This window comes from Gordionus sp. m RMFG-2023, chromosome 5 (genome assembly GCF_954871325.1).
Source record: "Gordionus sp. m RMFG-2023 chromosome 5, tfGorSpeb1-WG-v2, whole genome shotgun sequence".
Classification (NCBI taxonomy): domain Eukaryota; kingdom Metazoa; phylum Nematomorpha; class Gordioida; order Chordodea; family Parachordodidae; genus Gordionus; species Gordionus sp. m RMFG-2023.
In genome coordinates, this window is record NC_088779.1 from 28,091,587 (window position 1) to 28,113,766 (window position 22,180).

General features: G+C 27.9%; 2 protein-coding genes across 3 annotated transcripts; one reads left to right on the forward strand and one right to left on the reverse strand.

Annotated features, from left to right (window-relative positions):
- Positions 1-4,307: 4,307 nt before the first annotated feature.
- On the forward strand, positions 4,308-10,720 carry LOC135930568 (solute carrier family 52, riboflavin transporter, member 2-like). Of its 2 annotated transcripts, none has more exons than XM_065467394.1 (7): positions 4,308-4,423; positions 5,328-5,672; positions 6,631-6,961; positions 7,250-7,480; positions 7,538-7,749; positions 7,983-8,234; positions 9,898-10,720. In XM_065467394.1, the coding sequence occupies exons 2-7, from the start codon at positions 5,382-5,384 to the stop codon at positions 10,093-10,095; spliced, it is 1,515 nt and encodes a 504-aa protein (XP_065323466.1). In that variant the 5' UTR covers positions 4,308-4,423; positions 5,328-5,381; the 3' UTR covers positions 10,096-10,720. The 2 variants fall into 2 exon arrangements, with proteins under 2 accessions (XP_065323466.1, XP_065323467.1); XM_065467395.1 differs by having other exon boundaries at positions 4,349-4,410.
- Positions 10,721-11,388: 668 nt separating this feature from the next.
- LOC135930319 (alpha-1A adrenergic receptor-like) lies at positions 11,389-22,064 on the reverse strand. The gene is made up of 6 exons (XM_065467101.1): positions 21,903-22,064; positions 20,072-20,189; positions 18,168-18,288; positions 15,137-15,251; positions 13,375-13,882; positions 11,389-11,510 (listed from the first exon to the last, which is right to left on the reverse strand). Exons 1-6 carry the CDS (start codon positions 22,062-22,064, stop codon positions 11,389-11,391), a joined length of 1,146 nt encoding a protein of 381 aa, XP_065323173.1.
- Positions 22,065-22,180: the final 116 nt, after the last annotated feature.

The window sequence follows — 22,180 nt, forward strand, 5'->3', positions numbered from 1 at the left end:
TTGTTTCATTAAAAGAAAAATAATTTCTTTTTCTTGGTTATTAGATGTTAAATCTGATGGTGTCTCACTTTTTATGCCCTATTATATTTCGGGTTTCTTTTAATAATATATTTTGAAGGTATTTTTTTTTATCATATGCCTCAAAGTTCTAGTATGGATATGATAATTATGCCAAAAATGATTCATCCTAATTTATCATGAATATGAAGTTATTACTCATATCATCTTGGAGAGCTTTTAATATTAGACAATATTGCAAACTTGAATTTTCAATTACCTAAGTCCCTCTTAACCATAATTAGTTTGGACATTTAATTCTACATTAAATGTTCTACTCTGCCTTAGTAATTTTTCTAATGTAAATTTATACTGGCCCTAAAACTTTACACTACTCTCCTATATCAGCAATATCTAAATTAGAGATTCTGCCAAAATATTTACTGGCCGGACTGGGCAAAAAAAATAAAGAATAGAAAGTTAGAAAAAAAATTTATTTCGAAAGTCTAATTTTGTTTAAAATAATTATTTTTAATTGCTTGATATAACTATAAAATTTAATTTAAATTATGGCCTGCTATATATTTTGTTGTAATTTCATTATTTGTATTTTCTGCATATAGTCGAAACTCGAAAAGTCAGTAAACGATTATTGGGATAGGAAGTATGTGGGGTGGGTAACAAGCGAACGTTACAAAAAATATTACCCTATATTAAAGATGGCTGGGAATCCAATCTTCCACACTATTATGATTTTTTTAAAAATTTAATCTCAAAACGAGGTATATGATAATAATTTTAAAAAACCGGCGTGGACACTCTTGGCAAAAATTATAAACTAGTCGTACAAAAAAATCTCAACCGAGCCAGGCTGGACCTGGAAATTTTGTCATTTACAGGCATGTAATCTATATAATTTAGAATTAGATAATAATTTTTTTTCAAATAACCAAATTTAAATGTGTTATATATTTGAGCAATGATGTTATACTTTCGTAATGGCTATTCTACATGGTTATGCATGAAATTTTCAACTGATTATCTCTTACCTTAACTTTTTTAATATTTTATAAATGTTTTGTATTTGAAAGGAACAGCATAACTTAAAATTATATTATATTTGACCATAAATTTGGATTTTAAATTTGTAATATATATTCTATGAATAGTAATTAAATTTATATAACATATACTTTAATTTTGAAATTTAAACGATTTAATTATTTACTTGGATTTTTATAATAATAAAAATTATATTAAATTGTCTATTAGTCTGCTATCTCAGTATAGCAATTAAGGACATACTGTGGCAGACACACCTCATGTGTCATGGTAAATTATTTTGATATTTCATTTAAAGATAAACATTAAAAAATAGTAAAAATACCGTGTGACCATCATTAATTTAACTAAATTCTAATAGGTCATTCTCATAATCATTGTCAAGATTATTTAATTTTACACCAAAATCAGTAAATGACATTAAATTGGAGGCGTTATCTGTAACTGTAGAAATCAGCTTATCTGAAATCTCGAAATTTTATAGACTTCTTCCAATTAATATGCTATTTTATCTTATAAATTGTTCCAGACATTCTTTTACATGGCAGGCTCTTGATATTTTTCAAGGATTTCAGTGTTATCCTTATAAAATAAAATAATTTGAAAAATATATATTACCCAATGAGCAGTTATGCCTATAAATATACCAGTTTGTAGACAACCCATTGCGATAAATAATTGAGCTTTAAGAATATTTTTCAGCGATTCTATCTGATTCTCGTACATTTCCTCAATTTCCTGTTACAGAGACCTCCTGGTTTTTTTAAAAATAATTCAATATTGCTAAAAATGGCTAGAAAATAATGTTAAAATTTATATACAACCTTTCGTCATTGTAAAAAGTGTTGTTAAAAGGCTCAATTTGACCCCTTTAAAAAGGTATAAGCCGATATTTTAGCCAGAAAAATATTGCATAAGCCTCAAATTTTGCCAATAGATGTCCAAACTTCTATGTAATTTATGAGCAAATTTTTTTAGGCTTGCGTAATATTTTTCTGAATAAAATATTGAGTTAGCCATTTCTAAAAATTGGCTCAAATGAAACCGTTTAGAAACACTAAATGTAGCAAATCAAGGCTGTTCAAATAAGGTTAAATAATATAAATCCTTGACAATAAATTCAGCTCATCAATTTTATTTGTTTAATTAATGGTTTTATTTTATTAATTCAATAAATGAAGTGATATGCTGGATTAGATAAAAAAAATTTGTGGTGATAGTTAGTTGGGTTTCTTCTCTGCTATTTTAGATATAACTGATACTCCTTAAAAATGCCTAAATAACATCTCTAAATTTTAATAACTTGATTCAAACAAAACAATATAATCATAATCAAGCTTATAGAAATCTAGTGGAATGGAAACAGATCAAATTCCTCCTGATAATATTTGATCCAAACATCGTTCCCATTTCTATGATACAAAAAAAAAGATTAATTAATTCAAAGATTTTTGCTTTTACAGGTTTGGCATTCAGCAGTTACTTTACATTTTACTATTAATTAAAAAAATTATCTAATATTTTAAAAATCAATTACAGTTTCATTACTTTCTTTTCTTATTCATTGGTAATATTTTATTCAATTATACTAATTTATAAAATGTAAGGTTTGTTTTGTTTATTTATATCTTGATGTAAGTTATAGATTTTCAAGTTGATTTTTCCTCTATTATATTTTTCAGATATTTTTAAAACATGACGACAGTAAAAAAGAATGATTTATGCGAGGGCATCAAGTCAAGATGGTCACCAGATTTAAGACGGATATCAAGAGTAGAGTGGAGGAAGAATTTTAGTGACTCCGCGGATCCTAGATGAGTTAGATCCTCCTTAGAGGTAACATTGAAATTGTAGGGATTTTGATCGGAGGAGTTTTCTTGTACAAATTCGGATTTTGTTTGGTTGAGAATGAGACCAACAATGCATCCCATTTCCTTTATTATGTACGACCTTATAGGTTTTTAATTGAGGTCCAGTAATGATTCTGTCGTCTATTTACTAAACGTGTAGTGGAAATAAGCATTCTGAAGTAATGGTTTGAATTATATTAATGATTACAAGACAAAATAAAAAAATTCCTAGACCCTAGCTGAGAATGTTAAATTGCAAAATTATTGCATGAATGAGTTACGGGAGAGGGTGTAGAATGCATTAGCAAAATCAATTTTGATAAGTATTTCATTTGTGGGAATGCTCTCCATATAAAGACGAGTAAGGTATACAGAGGTCTCAAATACGTCAATGATGTGTTGTTAAAAAGTTCGATTCGGGTCGATTTTAGATACCTGTCGATTAAAATTATAATCAAAATAACATAAAGTCTAAGCAAATAGAAATGTTGAACATCTATTTGTCGAATCTTATGCCTACATAATATTATTTTAGCTAAAATCTTAATAGGGTCATTTTGAAACGACCCAAATTTTTAACAACACTTGACTCCTATTCTAAAATGAAATATGTGAGGCCTCATATTTTATCCAGGATGTAATTATTAGCGACAAGGCGGCGGAAAATTGAATCAATAATTATTGGTCTGATATCTTTTTTAGGCTTCTTTACAGAGACCTTCATGGGCCTTAATTTTTTGACCAAGCCCGGCCCAGACCCTCAGAAAATTTTTTTTGACCCAAGCCCAGCCCGGCTCATATTAATGTTAATAAACTTCCTAAGCCCATAATAAGTTTTATAAAAATTTTCCAAGCCTATATACAAAAATTTAATTTTTTTTTTATTTAATGAAAATTAACCATAATATTTAAATATATTTTGGCAATTATTTTATTTACAATACTGAAATTTAATAATTAGAAGAAAAAAAGGCAATATTTCATTAAATTAGCAACTGTTTTAAATAATCGAAATTTAAATTTAATAATTTTAAGCCCAAGCCCTGCTCAAGCCCAGCCCTGCCCAAGCCAATTATAAAAAAAATTTTAAACTCAGGCCCAGCCAGACCCTATAGAAAATATGATATTAGGCCCAGTATGCTGGCCGTGGGCCGGCCGGGTCCATGAAGATCTCTGCTACTGTAAGGCTATAAGTCTGGCTCTAAAAAGAATGTGGGATACATACTTGAGAACATCACCATATAAGATTCGGTTGCATAAGTTTGTGATTTTACGAGAGATGGAAGTTTGCGATTTAATCAATGGAGAAGTTGTATCTTTGAGGAATATGTCTGATTTTATCTAGGCCATGAGCGGTTTTGTAAAGATAATTGTTTTTATTTAATTATTTTCAAGTCAGAGCATTTAAAGGTTCGGCTAAATGATTATTAACCAAAATTGTCATTTTTTTAAATGAAAATCCTGGAGTTAGAATTAATCATCCTCCAATAAATCACCAGAAGTTTATTAATCATGTATTTTTTTTTTATAAATTTGAGCTTATAAATATAGACATTAATTTTTGCCTTAATTTGTTATTAATTTATATAAACAATATGACAATAAATATTCCTCAATATTTTTCTTATGTTAATCAGATCTTTTATATTTATCAAAATCAAGACTAAACTATGACTACCATTAATTTAATTACGGCTTTTACAAGAAACAAAGATATATATTAATTTTGGTTGTGCCAAAACTTGTTTGTAAACTTTCACAAGTTTTATAAAACTAAGAAAATCATGTTGTAGATTTTTGGAACTTTAAGAAAATCTTAAAAAAAATATTTTAGATTGTATATATCATTAATAGAAAAAGATTAATTTGTTTTTTTTTGATAGATCTAAGCTTTAATGAATTGTTAAGTATAAAGGGTGAAACATTTTGTAAAAATTTAACATAATAGAAATTTAATCTTCTATGTATTCATTTGTAATATCAATAAAATAAAAATGAATAAGCCTTAAATTCTTAGGTTTAGTTGGGAGAAATCTTCTATCAAATTGGCATGTTTTTATAAATATCACTCACTTTGTCCATCTTCATAAAATTAAAATAATATAATATTACTAAAAAAGAAATGAGTTAATATAATAATGACTAATTTTTTAGATAAAAAAAACTTAAAGGAATGTAAAACTAGAATTCCAAAAATAAATAATTAAAGCCTGATTAAGAGAAGCAAGTCTAAAGCTCTTCAATAAAAAACTTATGTAGAATTAGAAAAGTCCTGGTTACACTTATATTAACAAAAACATGCGTATGCATTTATCAAATAAGAAATAAATTGTCTATTGTTGGCAGTGTAATATACATTACTTTATTCAAAATATTTTTAGGACTTATTAAATTTTTAAATTATATCTAATTTTGCAGACAACTAGCCATTCAATCTTCTATTAATCCAATCCATTGGAATAATTATATCACATGGTAGTACCCAAATCACTAAAGGTAGACATTGTAAACTATGTTCTGATTGTGATTTTTGGGATCAGTTCTTGGATCAGTGTTAATAGTGTATGGGTGGAGTTACCTGTTTTTGTGAATGCTCTCCCAGAAAAATGGGCTCTTCCCTCCTACTTTTCTATAATTATCCAATTAGCTAACCTAATCATTCTCCTATCAACAGCTGGTTTCAACCTATTCAAAAAATACAGATCTCATCGGTCATCCACTTTAATGATAGATATCAACAACAACATCATTAATGAAACTAAGGTATAAAATACAGTACAATAATGATGGGAATATTTGGGGACCAACACTCTTCAAATTTAATGTTTCTACCCCCCACCCCTCCCACATTTTGCCATAATTTGGATAAATATCAGCCCTATAAAAGTACCATTTGCTTGCTTGGAAATAACTGATTTTTTTTTCTTTCAATTATATAGTTCCATATTAAATTAAAGTAATTAAGTTTAAAAAGAATCTCTTATTCTAGTATTGTTAAATGGATAACTCAATGTTTCCAGAAAAATAATACGCAAGCCTGAAGATTTTACTCATAGATGTCCAAACTAGTGAAGACATTGAGTTATTGGTTTAAATCGAGGTGTTTAACAACACTTACTATTATTAATTTTTTTGTTTTGAAAATTTTGAATTTAAAATATTATTAATTATTTTCTAACAAGCATTAGAGTTAAGGTTAATATTTGAAAAAAAAAATATTAAATAACCTTGACAATGACAAATTCAATTTTAATCGAAAGGTCAGAATAAATAAACATATTTTCATTTTATATGTAATGTCATAAAAAAACATCTTATTAATATTTCTTTATTTTATATTTTCATAATAAAATGAAACCTGAGCTAAACAATAGGTCCCCCAACCCCTTTTGGGGGTTTTTCTTTTTATTTATGAACTCTAAATTATAATATCATTCTTAAAATTTTCTCAGTGACCTTCAGGCCCTAATACACAGGCATTTTAATTTTTATATACTCGGGTCTGGACTAAATTTTTTTAAAATAAAATACCAGGCCTGGGCCATATATTTTTTTTAAAACCAAATATTTTAAAACGCCATTATTAGCTATTAAAATTGAAAATAAATATAATATATTTATCCGGGCTGGGCCTTGAAAATTGTAACTGTACAGGTCTTTAATATTTTTTAAATAATGCTTCAAATAAACATAATTTTACAAAATTTCTTTAATATCACAGAGACATTCCAATATCAACTGGCACGCTTCGGCTATATATGCTGTACTAATACTTCAACTCTCGGTCGTTATGGCTACCCCATTCCGCTGGGACCAGTTGACTTTGGTAGCCGGTTCGTCTCGCAGCGTCTCCCTGTTAATCCTGCTATTTTTCATGGCCCTGGCCAACTGCTCTTCCAGCATCCTGTTCATGCCTTTCATGTCAACTTTTCCTGCCCCGGCTTACGTGACAGCCTATTACCTGGGATCCGGTCTGAGTGGACTCTTGCCCAGTTTTCTCTCTCTCGCTCAGGGCATAGGTGGTAGTCCATCTTGCGTTAATTCTACGACTGGTAATACCAAAACAAAAATTTATTCATTAGAACCTAAATAAGATGGTTTTTTTTTCTTGTTCATATTTTAAACAGGGCAACTTTTCACTATCAATTTAATGAATTGGGAGTCCACTATAATTGTATTTTAGAGATAATGACTATGAAACTCCAAAATTTTAATTTAAAAAAAAACTCATGATGTTCGGAGGACATTTTGGGCCACAAAATTGAATTTACTTTTTATAGAAATGAATGGTCATAACTTATATTTACATTACACGCACAACCTGTCGATCACACGTCAAGCCGACAATCACACATTTCGAGTACCATCTACCTTGAAGCCTCGTTTTGGTATTTCGACATTCTTCGGGATCATACTGGCTGTTTTGTTAATATCCGCCTTTGCATTTTACGCGCTGAGTTGGCGCCGAATCATAGAAAGGAGGCTCAGAGTGGCGAATTTCACGGAGACTGCCTCGGAATCGAAAGACATGAACGATGTCAATTTTCAATCTTCCGAAAAATCCATCAAAAGTTTTTTAAACTACAAACTTATCCTAATAATTTTTTTTTACAATTTAAATTTAATAGTGGGAGATGATAACCAACAACTCGTGCCCGAAATTTCTACATCAATCAATCGAATCAATTCACCGTCATCCGATCAAGTACCCGTCAATACCCACACCTCTTCGACAGCAGTTTCATATAAATTTGGCCCCGATGGTCAGCGGGTGCCAACGACTCTCACTTGCTCTATCCTACTCTTCCTATTGGCTTGCCTAAGCGCTCTCGATAATGGGGTAACCTATAAATTAAAAATAGCTAACGAAACCTTTTTTTACGCTTACCTCATTTATTTGATCGATAGTTTGATTAATTTACTTGCAAAAATTTACGTTTATTCAAGTTTGGGCATAGAGCTTAATTTCGTTTTTATAAATATTTAAATCATTGGCTATCGTTAGCTATTCAATTGAAGTAACAAAATTATTCAAAATAAACATATTTTATTCCCTAAATTATCTTATTCAAGGTAATTCCATCTATCCAGTCCTACGCCGCCTTGCCTTACGGCAACATGGCTTTCCATTTATCCGTATCGCTTTCGAGTCTCTCAAACCCGCTGGCCTGTTTTATGGCGTTTTTTAGGCCCCTAGCGTTAGGCGCTAAGCATTACTATTTTTTGGCCGGGATCTGTGCCTTACTATCGTCCATTATTTTGGGATTTGCGCTCAAAAGTCCCCACCCTCCATTGGCCGGAACGCTCGCAGGAACTGTGCTGACGGTTTTCCATTCTTTTTTTTTGTGGAATATTTTTTTAAAAAATTAATTGGGGGAGATCGAAAAAATACACTATACGTTTTTTTAATGATATTGGTTTCAGACTTGGACTTAATCTCCCATTTTGTTAATTTGAAATCGTTTTAAAACGCTATTCGAAGAATCGGCCTAGATAATTCCATACCGAATCGATAACTTTTCGACCCGACCTTTTTATTGATAAAATTTTGCATACTGGGAGAACATCACTAGAAGGCATCGAATCCAAAAATTTTACTCCTATTATCCATAGTTCCTGAAATATTAGTAATGAAAAAATGACATTTTTATTAAAATAAGTTAAAAATAATGGTGCTTAAAATAAAGATTATATAATTTTATAGCAGCCATAAGGCATTTTTAGGTAAATATTAAGAATCTTTTAAAAATAATATATGTTGTGGTTATAATTTATGTTGTAAATTTTAATCGCTTTACGAATTTCTTTCAATTTAATACTTTTATTACTCACTTGCGTTATATATATTTGTAAGAAAAATTTTAATCATTACGATTTTAAAAAAATAATAAATTAAATTTTTTGAAAAATAACGCTATAAAATATCGCATTTTTGTTAAAAATTATTTTTTTAAATGACTTTTTATATTTTTAAATATAAAATTCGATTTTTTAGCATTAATATCATGAAATGAGGTTTTTTAGCTGCGGTTATAATCATTTTTTCTTGTAAAATATTTTTTATTTTCTAAAATTATTTTATTCGTTGATTGACTCATTATTGTTAATATATTATGTTTTTGGTACGAAAGGGAGATCTGGTGTCGCTAGATAAATAAAAGAATTTTGCTGGTCATTTAGGATGAAGAGAATTTATTTTTTATTTCATCTCTACTGACATCCACTTTTAGCACAAATCATAACATTCAATTCGTTTTTTTTACACAGGTCGCCACAATATCCTCATAATTTCATCTATTAACAGATACTCAATCAAAATGTCCTCCCATAGATTTACTATCTCCACAATAAATGCCGGCGAATTAGAATATATTTTATTGAGCTTAGTTAAACCGATCGGAAAACTACGTGAATTTTTTGCATCCCAGTCATTGAGGTCTTCTCCTTTCTTTCTTTCTTTCTTTCTTTTGGTATGGTGGCATAATAAAATTACATTTTACACTCTTCCGCAAATTTATAAAATTTTACCATGTGCTAGAAAGAATGGCATTCCGCTTGAACACCAAATTCGATATCATGGTAACAAACATTGATCAAGTTTTTTTTACTATTTTTTTTGTTGCGCTGCTGAAATAAGAAAAGTAATAAAAAATTTCGTGGTGTGTCGAATTGTTTTTTTTTAAATGAATCATTTTGGATTCTATTTTTTTCGAATGATGTACTCTCAGTATGCAAGATTTTGTCAATTAAGAAGGTTGGGCAGAAAAGTCCGCGATTTTATATGATATTCCCTCCCCCCTCCCCCATAAAAGGTGGAATTGGTGAGATTTTCTGACAGCCTACTCGGATTGATATAAAATGATTTACCTGTGAATAACTTATGATATTATTAGCACTCTCAAAGGTCGGTTTTATTAGCTGTTAAATATTTTTCTCGTTTCATTTTTTAAAAATTTTTTCTATTCATTTTTTAATATTAAAATATTAGGTTGTTCTGTGGATCGTTTTGGAAACGCTGTTTTCGTACATCAAAGTAAGTTTAGCTAGCGAATTCCACCGGAAGGGCAAAAAATGGCTGATGTGGCACGGAATTTGCACTCAATTGGGTTCGGCTCTGGGGGCCTTCCTCATTTTCGTCATGATCAATTATCTCAAGCTGTTTAAATCTAGCAAAGCTTGTGTTTAGAAGAAAAATGAAACTAAAAATTACTATGCCACTATCTTGGGTATCATTGGACTGATCTCTATCTATTATATGACCATATTTCAGATGAGTCAACAATATAAAAGAAATCTTATGGAATGTCGTAGGAGTTAGAACATTCCAATATTTACAAGCCACTCATATACTCGATGAGGTCTCTTCTATCGCTTATTTGTGAAGGTTATATTATAATATATATTTTATCGATAATTGTGTTTATCTGTTTTTATTATTCTAAATTTTGGCCCTGATACAAATAATTATATAATTTACTTCTACGAAATCATACTATATAAATTCATTGCGAATTATATTATATTTCTATCATATATTAAACCTGCATAAACAAATTTTTATAATTCCTAGTCCCTTTGCATTTGATCATCTTCATACAAAACGTATGTAATTTTTATTAAATATTATAGCGATTTATTTTAAAAATTATTATTTCAATTTTACTTTTTTTTAAGAAACATCGAGTCAAAACATCCTTTTTTTATATAAATTGTGTGATATTATATTTATTGTCTTATCTTATTCGCTCTATAAAAAATATTAAAAAATGACTTATAAAACATAATTTTATTATTTTTTATCTGACCAAATATTTTTTTTTTAAAAATATATTATACATATTTAATATATTATATTTTATTATTATACTTATAATTGCGTGATAAAGTAAATAAAAAAACAAATTATTTTCATTAAACTTAATTTTATCTTCATAGGTGTAGCCAGGATTTTCTTATGAGAGTGGGGGATTAGGTGGAAATTTCTCTTATAAATTTTATTGGAGGTCTTAGGGCCACTAAGTATATGCTATTTTCTTTCTAGTAATTTATATCATGGTTAGAGGTAACTAGTAACTAAAATGAAGTATAAAATGACAACTTTTTTTTTTTTATATATAATTTTTTATCCTTATTTTTTTTAAAGTTGGTAGTTTTCGAGATCCTAACACTTTTAAAGAAAAGGAAAAGGTTTAAATGATCTATGATCCAATATGAACTTCATTTTCAAACGTCAAAAATTTTAGTTTCTTTTGGTTGGAACACACTTCGATTATAAAGCCACGTGAAAAAAGTATGGAAGCATTGGCATTGTAGAATTTCTCTCATATAATAAGATCCTTTAATAATATCTTGACATCTTAAAATAAATGTATATACATATTTATTATATAATAATCGAAAGGTTTTAGGTTTTTTTAAAAAAAAATTATTCCATACTTTAAAATCCCAAGAGATAAATATCATTTACTTAGCTCAACCGTCATTTTGTTTTGATACTACTTTCAAACGTTTGCAGAGAAATTTTAGTCGGCACATCTTGCTTTATTCCCATTCCAACTAATATGAGTTTAATGGGTTTTTGAATCAGGAATTCTATCATACCTTGTATTAAATAAAGGGTTGTTTTATATTGTCCAGGGTTATTTATTAAATATAACCAGTTATTGTAATAATTTTGACAATTATTTTCTTATTGTTTGTGAATATATACGAATATTTTAGGATTATTAGGTTCTAGTGGAAAAGGTCAACGGTTTCGACCGATGAAAAAATTATATAAGGTCATGGTCCGGACAGATCCGATGCACTCCCAGACCGAACAAAGGTCTTTAAAAAAGATTGATTAAGACCGTGGTCCTTATTTTTTTATTTGTTTATAAGTAAAAATATTTATTTGAAAAGCTTACGGTTTATATTGCAAAATAAAAAATAAACTAATTCACAAAATTTAAAATAACTCCTCTAGAAAAAATAAAATATACAAAAAGAACCGAACCTTTGACTTTTACTAATAAACAATTGCAAGAAATATCTCTTTTTTTTATTAATTTTAAGCGAATCAAATTAAAATTTTAAATTACAAGCTTAAATTAATTTTTTTTATAGATAGGGTATAATTTAAAATATAAACTCAATTTCGTACGGTTTTTAACTTATTTTGTTGGTCTCATCAATATAGAATTACTATTGATATCATTGTATGTACATTGGTTATATATATAACCACTAGAATAGTAACAGGAATAAGGATCTGACCTTATCCTAAATTATCTTACATTTATCTTAGAAAGGATTTCATTTTCCTCTGATTAAATTTAAAAATAATTATCCATAAAATAATCAAATTCTAATGGCTATATATACATCATAACCAATGTACTACAATCATATCAAGAGGAGATATGCTATACACTGGTTAAATCGGGTCTTATAGTTATAAAATTAGTATCATAAATGTATTTTAAAGTTCTATAACTTATCTATAAAAAAAAATAATATTTAAATTTTTTTTAAAAATAATTTTTTAATAAACTTGATTGCTAAAAATAAAATTAAATTAAATACCTTGTACATTTTATTTTTATACAACATTTAATCAATAGCAAGATAGTTACAAGATATATACAAATTCTTTTGATATACAAAACTTTTATCAGAACTTTTTACTAAATATTGTATTTATCATTAATAATGTTAGATCTGTGAGTTTAAAGAATGATAAATTATTTAACTGTTAAATGTAAAATCCAAATGGTTAAATCATTTAAAAATTTTAGCTTCTAAAAAATAATGTAAGCAATACTTTCATCGTCTAAAATCTTTTCTTAACGTCTATATGTCCAAAGGTATATTAGATTAAATTAATATAATTGAATTATGATAAAACTAAATAATATTTCTATATAATTATACTTAGTTGTTGTTCAGTAACTGTAACTAATTATATTTTTAGGTTGGGGACTACAAAAGTAACTAGTTATTTTTTAAAATATATCAAATTTTATTATAATATTAAAACTCATCTTTATAAATGTATGATTGCGCACTCTTCCCGCTCTTTGTAAACTCTTTATGAATTACAATAAACAAAAGTAAAATAACTGAATTTTATCCCATTTTTTTGACGCACCTTCTGGTTACGATTTACTAAACTCTGTTAATGAAATTATGGAACAAGATTTTGTATAATATATAAATTGATAATTGATTGCACCTTCGTTAGAAACCTATTCCTGTAAATCTTAAAACGGGATTTAGTTCTAGGAAGCTTTTCGGTTACTTAGATTTGTCTTGGGTTTCTTAAAACTTTTGCTTTTGGGCTCCGAATTAAAAATAATAAATACTCTACGTTCTACATTTAGATGTACAGTAATATCTCTCTCGGGGATTAATTATTTATTCATATGCGCCAGGTTAAGAATTCCCAAATAAAATGGCGCCATATTATAGATATATATATATATGCCTGATCGGAATAAACTGTTGGAGATATAAATGAACACATTTAGAACGGCGATCGAATGGGCCACCTGAACTGTGCTAGCGTGCACCGTTGCTGGAAGCTCGTTGCGGTAATCGCATATCAATATAAGTGTGTATTGTCCCCATAGTAAGAAGACTAAACCGAAATGGGCAAACAGCGTTCGAGCTAGTTTAAGTTCTTGATTCAACCGTCTTTTACTCATTGAAACGTGAGCCTTGAAATACAAGGGATTCGTTGGTTTTGGTGCGGGTATCCCGATATTACTTTTTGTATCTTTACAATTTTCCTGAAAGTGATGTTTTTCGTGAGTTTCCAGGCCTTGTCTAACTTTTCGGACATGTAGGAAAAGCATGACGTAGAAATAAAATATCGTGATCATAGGAACATAAACGTAGACTACAGAGAAATAAAGGGTGTAACCAATGGAGTACGTTCTATCCCATATACAGATCATAGCTTTGAGGTCATAAACGTTCCTTCCCCAACCGACCTTTTGTTTAAAAAATAAAAATAAATCGATAATTCATAAGATATATATATCTTTCTTACTAATGATGCGGATAATCAGGTGATACCTAGAGGTGATATTCTATGAACACATGTTTAAAATCCTATTTTTAAAACAAAAAAAACGCGCTTCATATACTTAACTCGTATTTTTTATTGAAATTCAATCCAGCATCATGTGTATTAGAAGAACATGACAGACAACCTTATTTCAAAAAATTTCCTGATCAGAACAAAATCGATTTTTACCGGTCCAAACCTCCCTTATGTTCAGCTGTTAATAAAAATATTTTTTTTCACACCTAGGTCCGACCTAATTTTTTATGAATGGAATTTAGGAAATACATCTCAAAATACTTTCTCCTTCATCAAATTTATAAAGGTTTTTTTTGTATATTAGATTTAATATAATCAGCCATATCCCGAATACTTTAATAATTACAAACAAAATATTTTGACCCATTGTTTGGTAACAATGTAAGATTAAAAGGTAAATCAATTTTAATCAAGTATTATATATTCGCAGTGGTAGAGTATTATTGAAATTTAAATTTTAATTATTGACATATCCCATTTTTTTACTTGTTAACTGGAATCATATTCCATCATATGTGTAGTGTTCTGACTTATGTATCTCAATGGATTTGAATTTAAAATTTTTTTAATAATAACCTATGAATAAGAGCCTACGAATAATTAATAAAAAAAAACATGTTTAATATGTAAAACAAAGAACTATTGCAAATTACATAATAGTGAGGACTGTCTCTAATATAGTAAATGACTTTTGGCTTTATTGCAATTTTAATTTTATTTCTTTAATTGTTTAAATTGTCAAATAAAGTTTACTAATTCTTTAAAATTATCAACGGCATCTTACTTTCAATAAGGTAGCTGCAATAAATACAAATATTCATTTTTATATTTAAAAATAATCAATCAAAATTATACAGCTCAAAAGTGCCTCACAGAAAAGCTCGAACTTCCCCCGGGTGTAGATCATCCATTCCCAAATTTTTTTTTTAGAAAAAATAAATACTGTTTGTAAAGGTATATAATATTTTTATGTGTAGCATATGAAAGTTAATAAGTAGTATAAAATAAGATATTATTTATTAAATATTATAATGTAGTTTTAATTTTATTGACGTTCGTCTATTTGGGCTAGCATGCCTCCCGGGTCTCCCCTACTTATATTTTAAATTTAATAATATATTAAAAATTTCTTTTGTATTACATTTGGCGAAATTTGAAGCATAAATGCCATGATCCATATTAGGATACAAGTGATGATGGTAGATTTCCATCTTGCGTTATCGACAAAGGTCGCGTGATAACGGATAGAAAGATATCTAAATTTATTTATTTTTTGAAATATAAAGAAAAAAGATATATCACTATCTATTTATTTTGAAACCCTTTAAATGTAAGCCTTAAAATTTAATCATATATTAGATAGTTAAGATATCTATACCTTGCAACAAAAAAAAATATTTACCTTACGGTTAAGCCGTCTCATTAAAATTTTAAACTCAAAAATACGTTTTTATCACGATGATGTAAAAAAAAATATTTATGTTCGATTAATCGTCTAGAATTTACCTCCTCTCTCAACCTATTAGTAAATTTTTTATTTCATATTTTATTACCATTGAGGCCTAGGAGCTTGTCAGACCGGGGTACTAGGACAATTTATATCATTAATATAATCTCTAGTGAAAATTTATTTTTACGTTAAAAATCCTATTACTATCGACCCCACCTTTTATTTACTCATGATTGTCAAATACATCTACCCAGTCCGAGCGACAATAAGTAAGGAATATATAAAAGAAGCTAAGGAAATGTTTTTTTAAAGATGATAACCGAATGAAATGATACCTAAATTCAAAAAACGATTAATCACACTCGATATCAATATGAGAAATCGTGTTGCGATTCATGAAGTATAGCAAACTTGATATTTTATCCAAGAAAATATCAGGCAAACCTGAAGATTTTGCTTATAAATGGCACGAAACTTTGGACATGTATTAACGAAATCTCGAGCTTTATGTAATATTTTTATAGTTTTTAAAATCGACCTCAAATCGAGCCATTTTACAACCAGTACTTCTCATGTATGTTTTTATTCTTGTTAAAGAAGAAAACGTTTTTTCATTGGTAAAAATAAATGTATAAAAATTTTAAACATTAGTAGGAAAATAGTCTCAAGTGCGAATTATTCGAGGCGGCATATATAGCATTTCTGGAATATTATCAACCATATCAAAACATTTTACACCATCGCATTCAGCTAGTAATGCATCATTATATACTTTAAACATCCTCACAATAAAAAATCTACCAAATTATTTGCCCTATCAAAATTTGAAATAGATTCGAGGAAGGCTTCTGTGGTAATAATATTTGTAGATTTGTAAGTGCTGCCTGATTAATTAAGAACCTTTCATTCATTTAAGTTATTAAAGTATTCAAGTAGGGGATAAAGAGATTTATTCTAAATTTTTTAAATTTATTTTCGTTTGAAGGCATCTGGAATTGAAGCGGTAAATGTAAAAAATGGTCTTTTTTTTAATCCTTTCATGATGATTTATTTTTATAAAAAAAATTCTTTAAAAGTAAAAAGAAAACTGTTTTTATAAATATAATAATCAGAAATAATTAGTTTTATAATTATAAATATAATATCTATAAAACATAAATTATTATATTAAAAGCTTAATAGCTATTATTAAAATATAGATGGTCTTTTAAAATATCTCAGTATATATTTTACGATGACATTAACAACATCACATTAATAAGCGATTACAATTATTAACTAGTTAGCAGATGCCACAAATAGTTCATGTTGTGATTCCCACATTTATGATTTTTTTTGGACTATTAAAATAAATATATTATGGCTTTTTTATTTTTAAATTACCAATTTTTGAAAATATAATGAGAATAAACGAAGCATTAATGTTAATTGAATTCGATTTACATAGGTTAAAATCTTTTTAAATTTTATTAGTTGGCAACTGACTTAGAAAATATCGTTAGCAACGCAATCCCCATATTTCTTAATCATATCTTTGAGGGTTACTTTGTAATTCATTCTATAGGTAGGAGAACTGGGGGATAATATAGGATATATAATAAGAATTTAAATTTTTTTTATATATTATTAAAAGTATATATATAACGTCATGTATTTACAGTAAATAAGGTAGAATTGAAAATTATAGCTATGGAAACCTATTTTCCAATAAATTATCTAATCTTTAAATTTTCTTTCCAATACTATCCTCTTAAAATTCCTAATTTTTGTGTTATTCATTATAATTTATAAACCACCCCTTACTTAACTAAAAAATTTCAAATTTTGCATTGGGTTATTAGACAAGTTAATTAAAATATTTTTATAATTTTTTTTCCTCACATTCTAATATAAGTTTTTCTTCAAACATCCTTATATCTAGGATATGTTTTAACAAAAAAAACTTTGTATAATTTACAGTTATCAATTCGCGACTTTATTGGAATATATTCTTTGGCAAAAATCAGATTATTAAAATGCTTAATAAAATTAGCAAATGAATGGGCTATTTCCAACTCTAAATCAATTTGGAGTTCTCCACGTAGGAAATTGTTAACTGTGAGAAACGGTTTTAAAGTTTAGATTCAAATATAAGAAAAGGTAGGTAATTCATAATATTATAAGCATGAATATTTAGTTATTCGAAAAATTTATATGAACAATTTGATGAAATCAAAATGCAAAAGTTAAGCATATTAAACTTATGAGTTGTAAATTTTTTTGCTCAAAAATTGCTCCATTTCAATTTTTATTAGAATAATTTATTTAAATAAATGCAAAATTAAAAAGATAAATGGCTATTATTATCATTAACTTATATGATATAAAGAGATAATCGCTATTTAATTTTTTAGGAAATAAAAATTCCAACTGAATAAAAATGATATTTATTTGCGTTAACGTCTCCAAAAATTAATATTTCATATAATCTAAATTTTATTATTATATTTACGGGTATATTAGAAACTTTAAATCCACTCCTAGCTTAACTATATTTAAAATGCTGCACTCCAAGACGAAAGATTTATAGTATATAATAAATTCCACTTCTAGCTCAAAAATATTGAAAAATGACTGGAACACTCTAAATTCTGGAGTAAAGATATATAGATATACTATGCTATAATATTATAATTATTTTATTTTATTTTTTAAAATTTAAGGGTTACATTTATAAATAAACCTGGTAATTGCGATGGTTGCATGAGTTAGGATGGATACGAGACATGATGTAACGCACACATTGGCGATTACGCTGCACAATACATGATTCTGGAGAAAGACTTGGTGGCCTATTGTTAGACCTTTTTTTTGAATAGATAGATATTTTAAATTATTATTAAGTGGTCATTTAGATAATAATTTCCGTTCTTCTTGATTATAGGTTAGGGGTAATATTTTAAAATGATAGACACACAAGGTCACTGAATTTCTATATAGGAAAAATTATGGAACGTAGAAAGAGACGGGAAAGGAGATCCTAAGAACATTCTAAGAGAAGATTTTTGAAAGGTTCTTAAAAAATAATATTAGCATATTTAATTTACATTTATAATACTTATTTTGTTAATTTCTTAATCCCAAGTTTACTAGGCATGACTATACATTATTTAATTTTAAACAATATATTATTTTTTTGTAATCAATCAATACTAACATAGTGGTAAAAATTGGTATTATATATAATAAATGTTAGAAAAGAAAATTGAATAATTGTTTGGAAACGCGTTTTGAAAACGCTCGAAAATTGGAACGGAACAAGAATCATAACAAGAAGAATACGAAGGTTTACCGTTTTTAAAAAAATAAATTGATTTATATCAAACTAACTTGTCTCTTTCTAATTATTCTATTATATACATATAAAATTTCTAAAAATTGATATTGTTTTTACACTATCCAATATAGATGTGGTTGGTGTCTGGTGTTGTTAAAAAGTCCGAAAGCCCAATTTGGGTCTATTTTTAAAAACGGTTCCATTCAGATTAAGCCTGGGATCATAGATGGCAGATAGATGTGTTCCTCTATTTAGTGTTGTTAAAAAGGGCTAACTCAATGCTTCATCCCAGAAAATTTGTACCCAAACCTGAAGATTCTACTCATGGAAGAAAAAAAAATGTCTAAACCTATATTATCGAAATCTCGAGGTTATAAAATATTTTTCTAACTAAAATATTGAGTTGGCCGTTTTAAAAATCGGCTCAAAAAGAGCCGTTTAACAACACTACCTCTATTTGCCAAATCTAGAGAATTACATAATATTATTTTGGTTAAAATATTAAGGGTCGTTTTTTTAAAATCCCCAATTCGGGTTTTTACACCAATGGTGTCTCAGTTAATCGATAAATTATTACTTTTTTGAAACTAAAATGTAGATTATACGAAACGCGATTAAAAGCGTTACTCCCATCGTTCATTTTTAAAACACAAAACTTGAGAATTCGATTTAAATGATCAAATTATTCGATTAAAACTCGACTCGGTAATTCTTTTTTAACTTGATCCAAAGTTGGTCGTTAAATCATATTTACTTTAAAATTTCCGGTAAAACCGGGTTGGGCTTAAAATTAAAAGTATTATTTATTTATTTTTACCATTTATTTTTTCAATAATTAAAATCTGAATATTGTGGTGGATGAGGGCCAAGCAAGTGTTATATTATATAACTTTATATATCATCTGGGTAAGGATGTTTAGCGTTTTAATATTATTGATTTCTTATTATGTGCTTTATTAAGAAAATATTAGATGGCTTTGTAATTTTATCCTTATATATAAAAAATTGGATGTTTTCGAGTGGCGACCGTTCAGGTTCAGAATGCGATAGTTCTGGGTTCGAATTCAGTATTGACCATATGTTTTTTTTTCTAAAGCCAACTAGGTGGTCCTATCTTTTAAAGGATAACATATGGTAGTTAAAACTCTACCAAGTATGTCTTTATATTTTTTTAAAAAAAAATATGTGTGGTCGTTGTTTTGCAGGTGGATTAAAGTCATATATCGATCATATGATCTTCGATGGGTTTATACAAATTATTTTTTTTTTATAAATCAATAATTTTTATTCATTCATTTTTTAAAAAAAACCTGTGATCGATGTCGCGCTGATCAATGTGACCTCTATTAGATCCGCCAGCGATAAATTTATTATGAAAATATTCAAGGGCTTCCATAGTAATTTTTTCGAATATATGGCACCAATAATCTATATAAGTAAAATGTATTACGATGAAAAGCTAAAAAAGGTAAGGAAAAAAAAATTAATTAATGGATCGCAAAAATTTGCCTTGTGGAGGGCAATTTTTTTAAAAAAAAATTCAAAATAACACTAAATTTGGGATTTAGTGACTGGCAGTTTCGGTACAACGTAATAATATCTAAAAGTTAATGAATGTAATATAAATTATAAAATGCATAAAAATGGTTTATAATAAAATTAAATGTAATATGTAAGCCGTTATAACTCAGAGCTTTTGGCTAAAAACTCGGGTTCCGCGGTTTTCGGGATCGGGCGAAACGGGTAGGAGCTATTGCCTAATTATTTACAAAATCACTTATAAAATAATTAAAATATATAAATTTTTTGTGCATTTTAATGTTAATAAATTTATAAGAATAATTGATTTAAAAAAATGGCTCAATCTTTAATATATAAAATTAAATTTGAACGAATATTAAATTCATAAAAGCTCTGCTTTGAACTGTTCTTTGAAGTGAGCGAATCACGTATTATGAAATTCCTCATCAACATTTGAATAATTTCTTTAACAACAGTAATCGGAACTAACTCTTTAAAATTTCCAGTTAAACCGGAAACTGGTAAAACAAATTTGATAGAGGCCCAATTGATATACATTGGCAATTAGGCTAGGAACGGAAATATCTCGAAACTACAAATGTCAAATATGTGTGGCACAAGTTGACCAAAATATATGGCATCCTATCCATATACATCACCTTTATTGTAATAGTTATAGAATACATTAGGCATGATATAATTAAATAAAATTATTCGGTAAGCGCTATTTGATGTGGACATACTTTTCCAACTTAGCTCGAACTACGTGATCATCACTCATTAACAATATTCAAATCATGAATATAAACTCCATGCGACAAATTTGTATTGGGACTATACCTATATTGACATTTCCACCTTGTGATAGCAATTACTCACTTAGAACCACTGGGGAGAAGATAAATAACTTAAAATTCCTACATAAAACCTCCCCCTTCTTCTTTTGGAAAAGAGAAATCTCAATTAAAACTCTTTCAAGGTAAACATAATCTTGTTTAAGACCGGACACCTTCTAAATAGTTTAAATAATCTAAATCTGACAATAATTATAATACCCGAAAATATGTATTATTTATGAAATAAAATCTTACAAAACATAGGTTGTAAAAATTAAATTATTAAAAATATGTCTTTAATTAATAATAATAAAAAATCCAAATTAAAAAAAAATTATTTTAACATCCCTATATTTTAGAAAAGTGTCCAGGTATATCCCGAGGATGTGAAGGATTCGGTTTCTCGTTCTGGTTGTCAAGAGGGGATTTAGGAGTTGGAATCACGAATAAAAAAAATCTTATAATCCCTAGACACTTTATGATAAGCTTTATCAGTCACTTTGTTCCAATTCACTTTCCCCTAACATCTAAGAAATATCGATGAATGGGTAGCTACCGAGCTTTATAAAATAGTGTTATTAATTTTCTATTGTTCCGATTACCAGCGGGAACAATATTTTTCCGCCACTAGGTTTATTGGACGAGGTTAGGGTTAAGATTAAAAGGCAAGCAATAGAAGATATGGGTTAGGAAAAAAAAATAAAATAACGACTCAATATCTATACCACTTATCGATATTAACTAATTTATACAATTAATATTTCTCTATTTTATTTTTTTTTACCGCAATATTTCCTAAAAGCCCTATCATAATGTATAGCGTTAGCAGGGTCAGAAGTCCAATAGTCAAACCTCTTCTTTCAACAAGTGAATCGTAATCCTTGTGATATTCAGCCAGAAATGTGTAGTTGTAGATAAAATTTTTGTCGAATTCGATGTAACGCATTACTATTAATCCCTAGTAAAATAATAGAATTTAAAAATTGAAATATGGGATATTTACTTTTCTTAATTTTCTCTTGTATTTCTATTATGTTCGTATAAGGTGATTAAATTCACTAT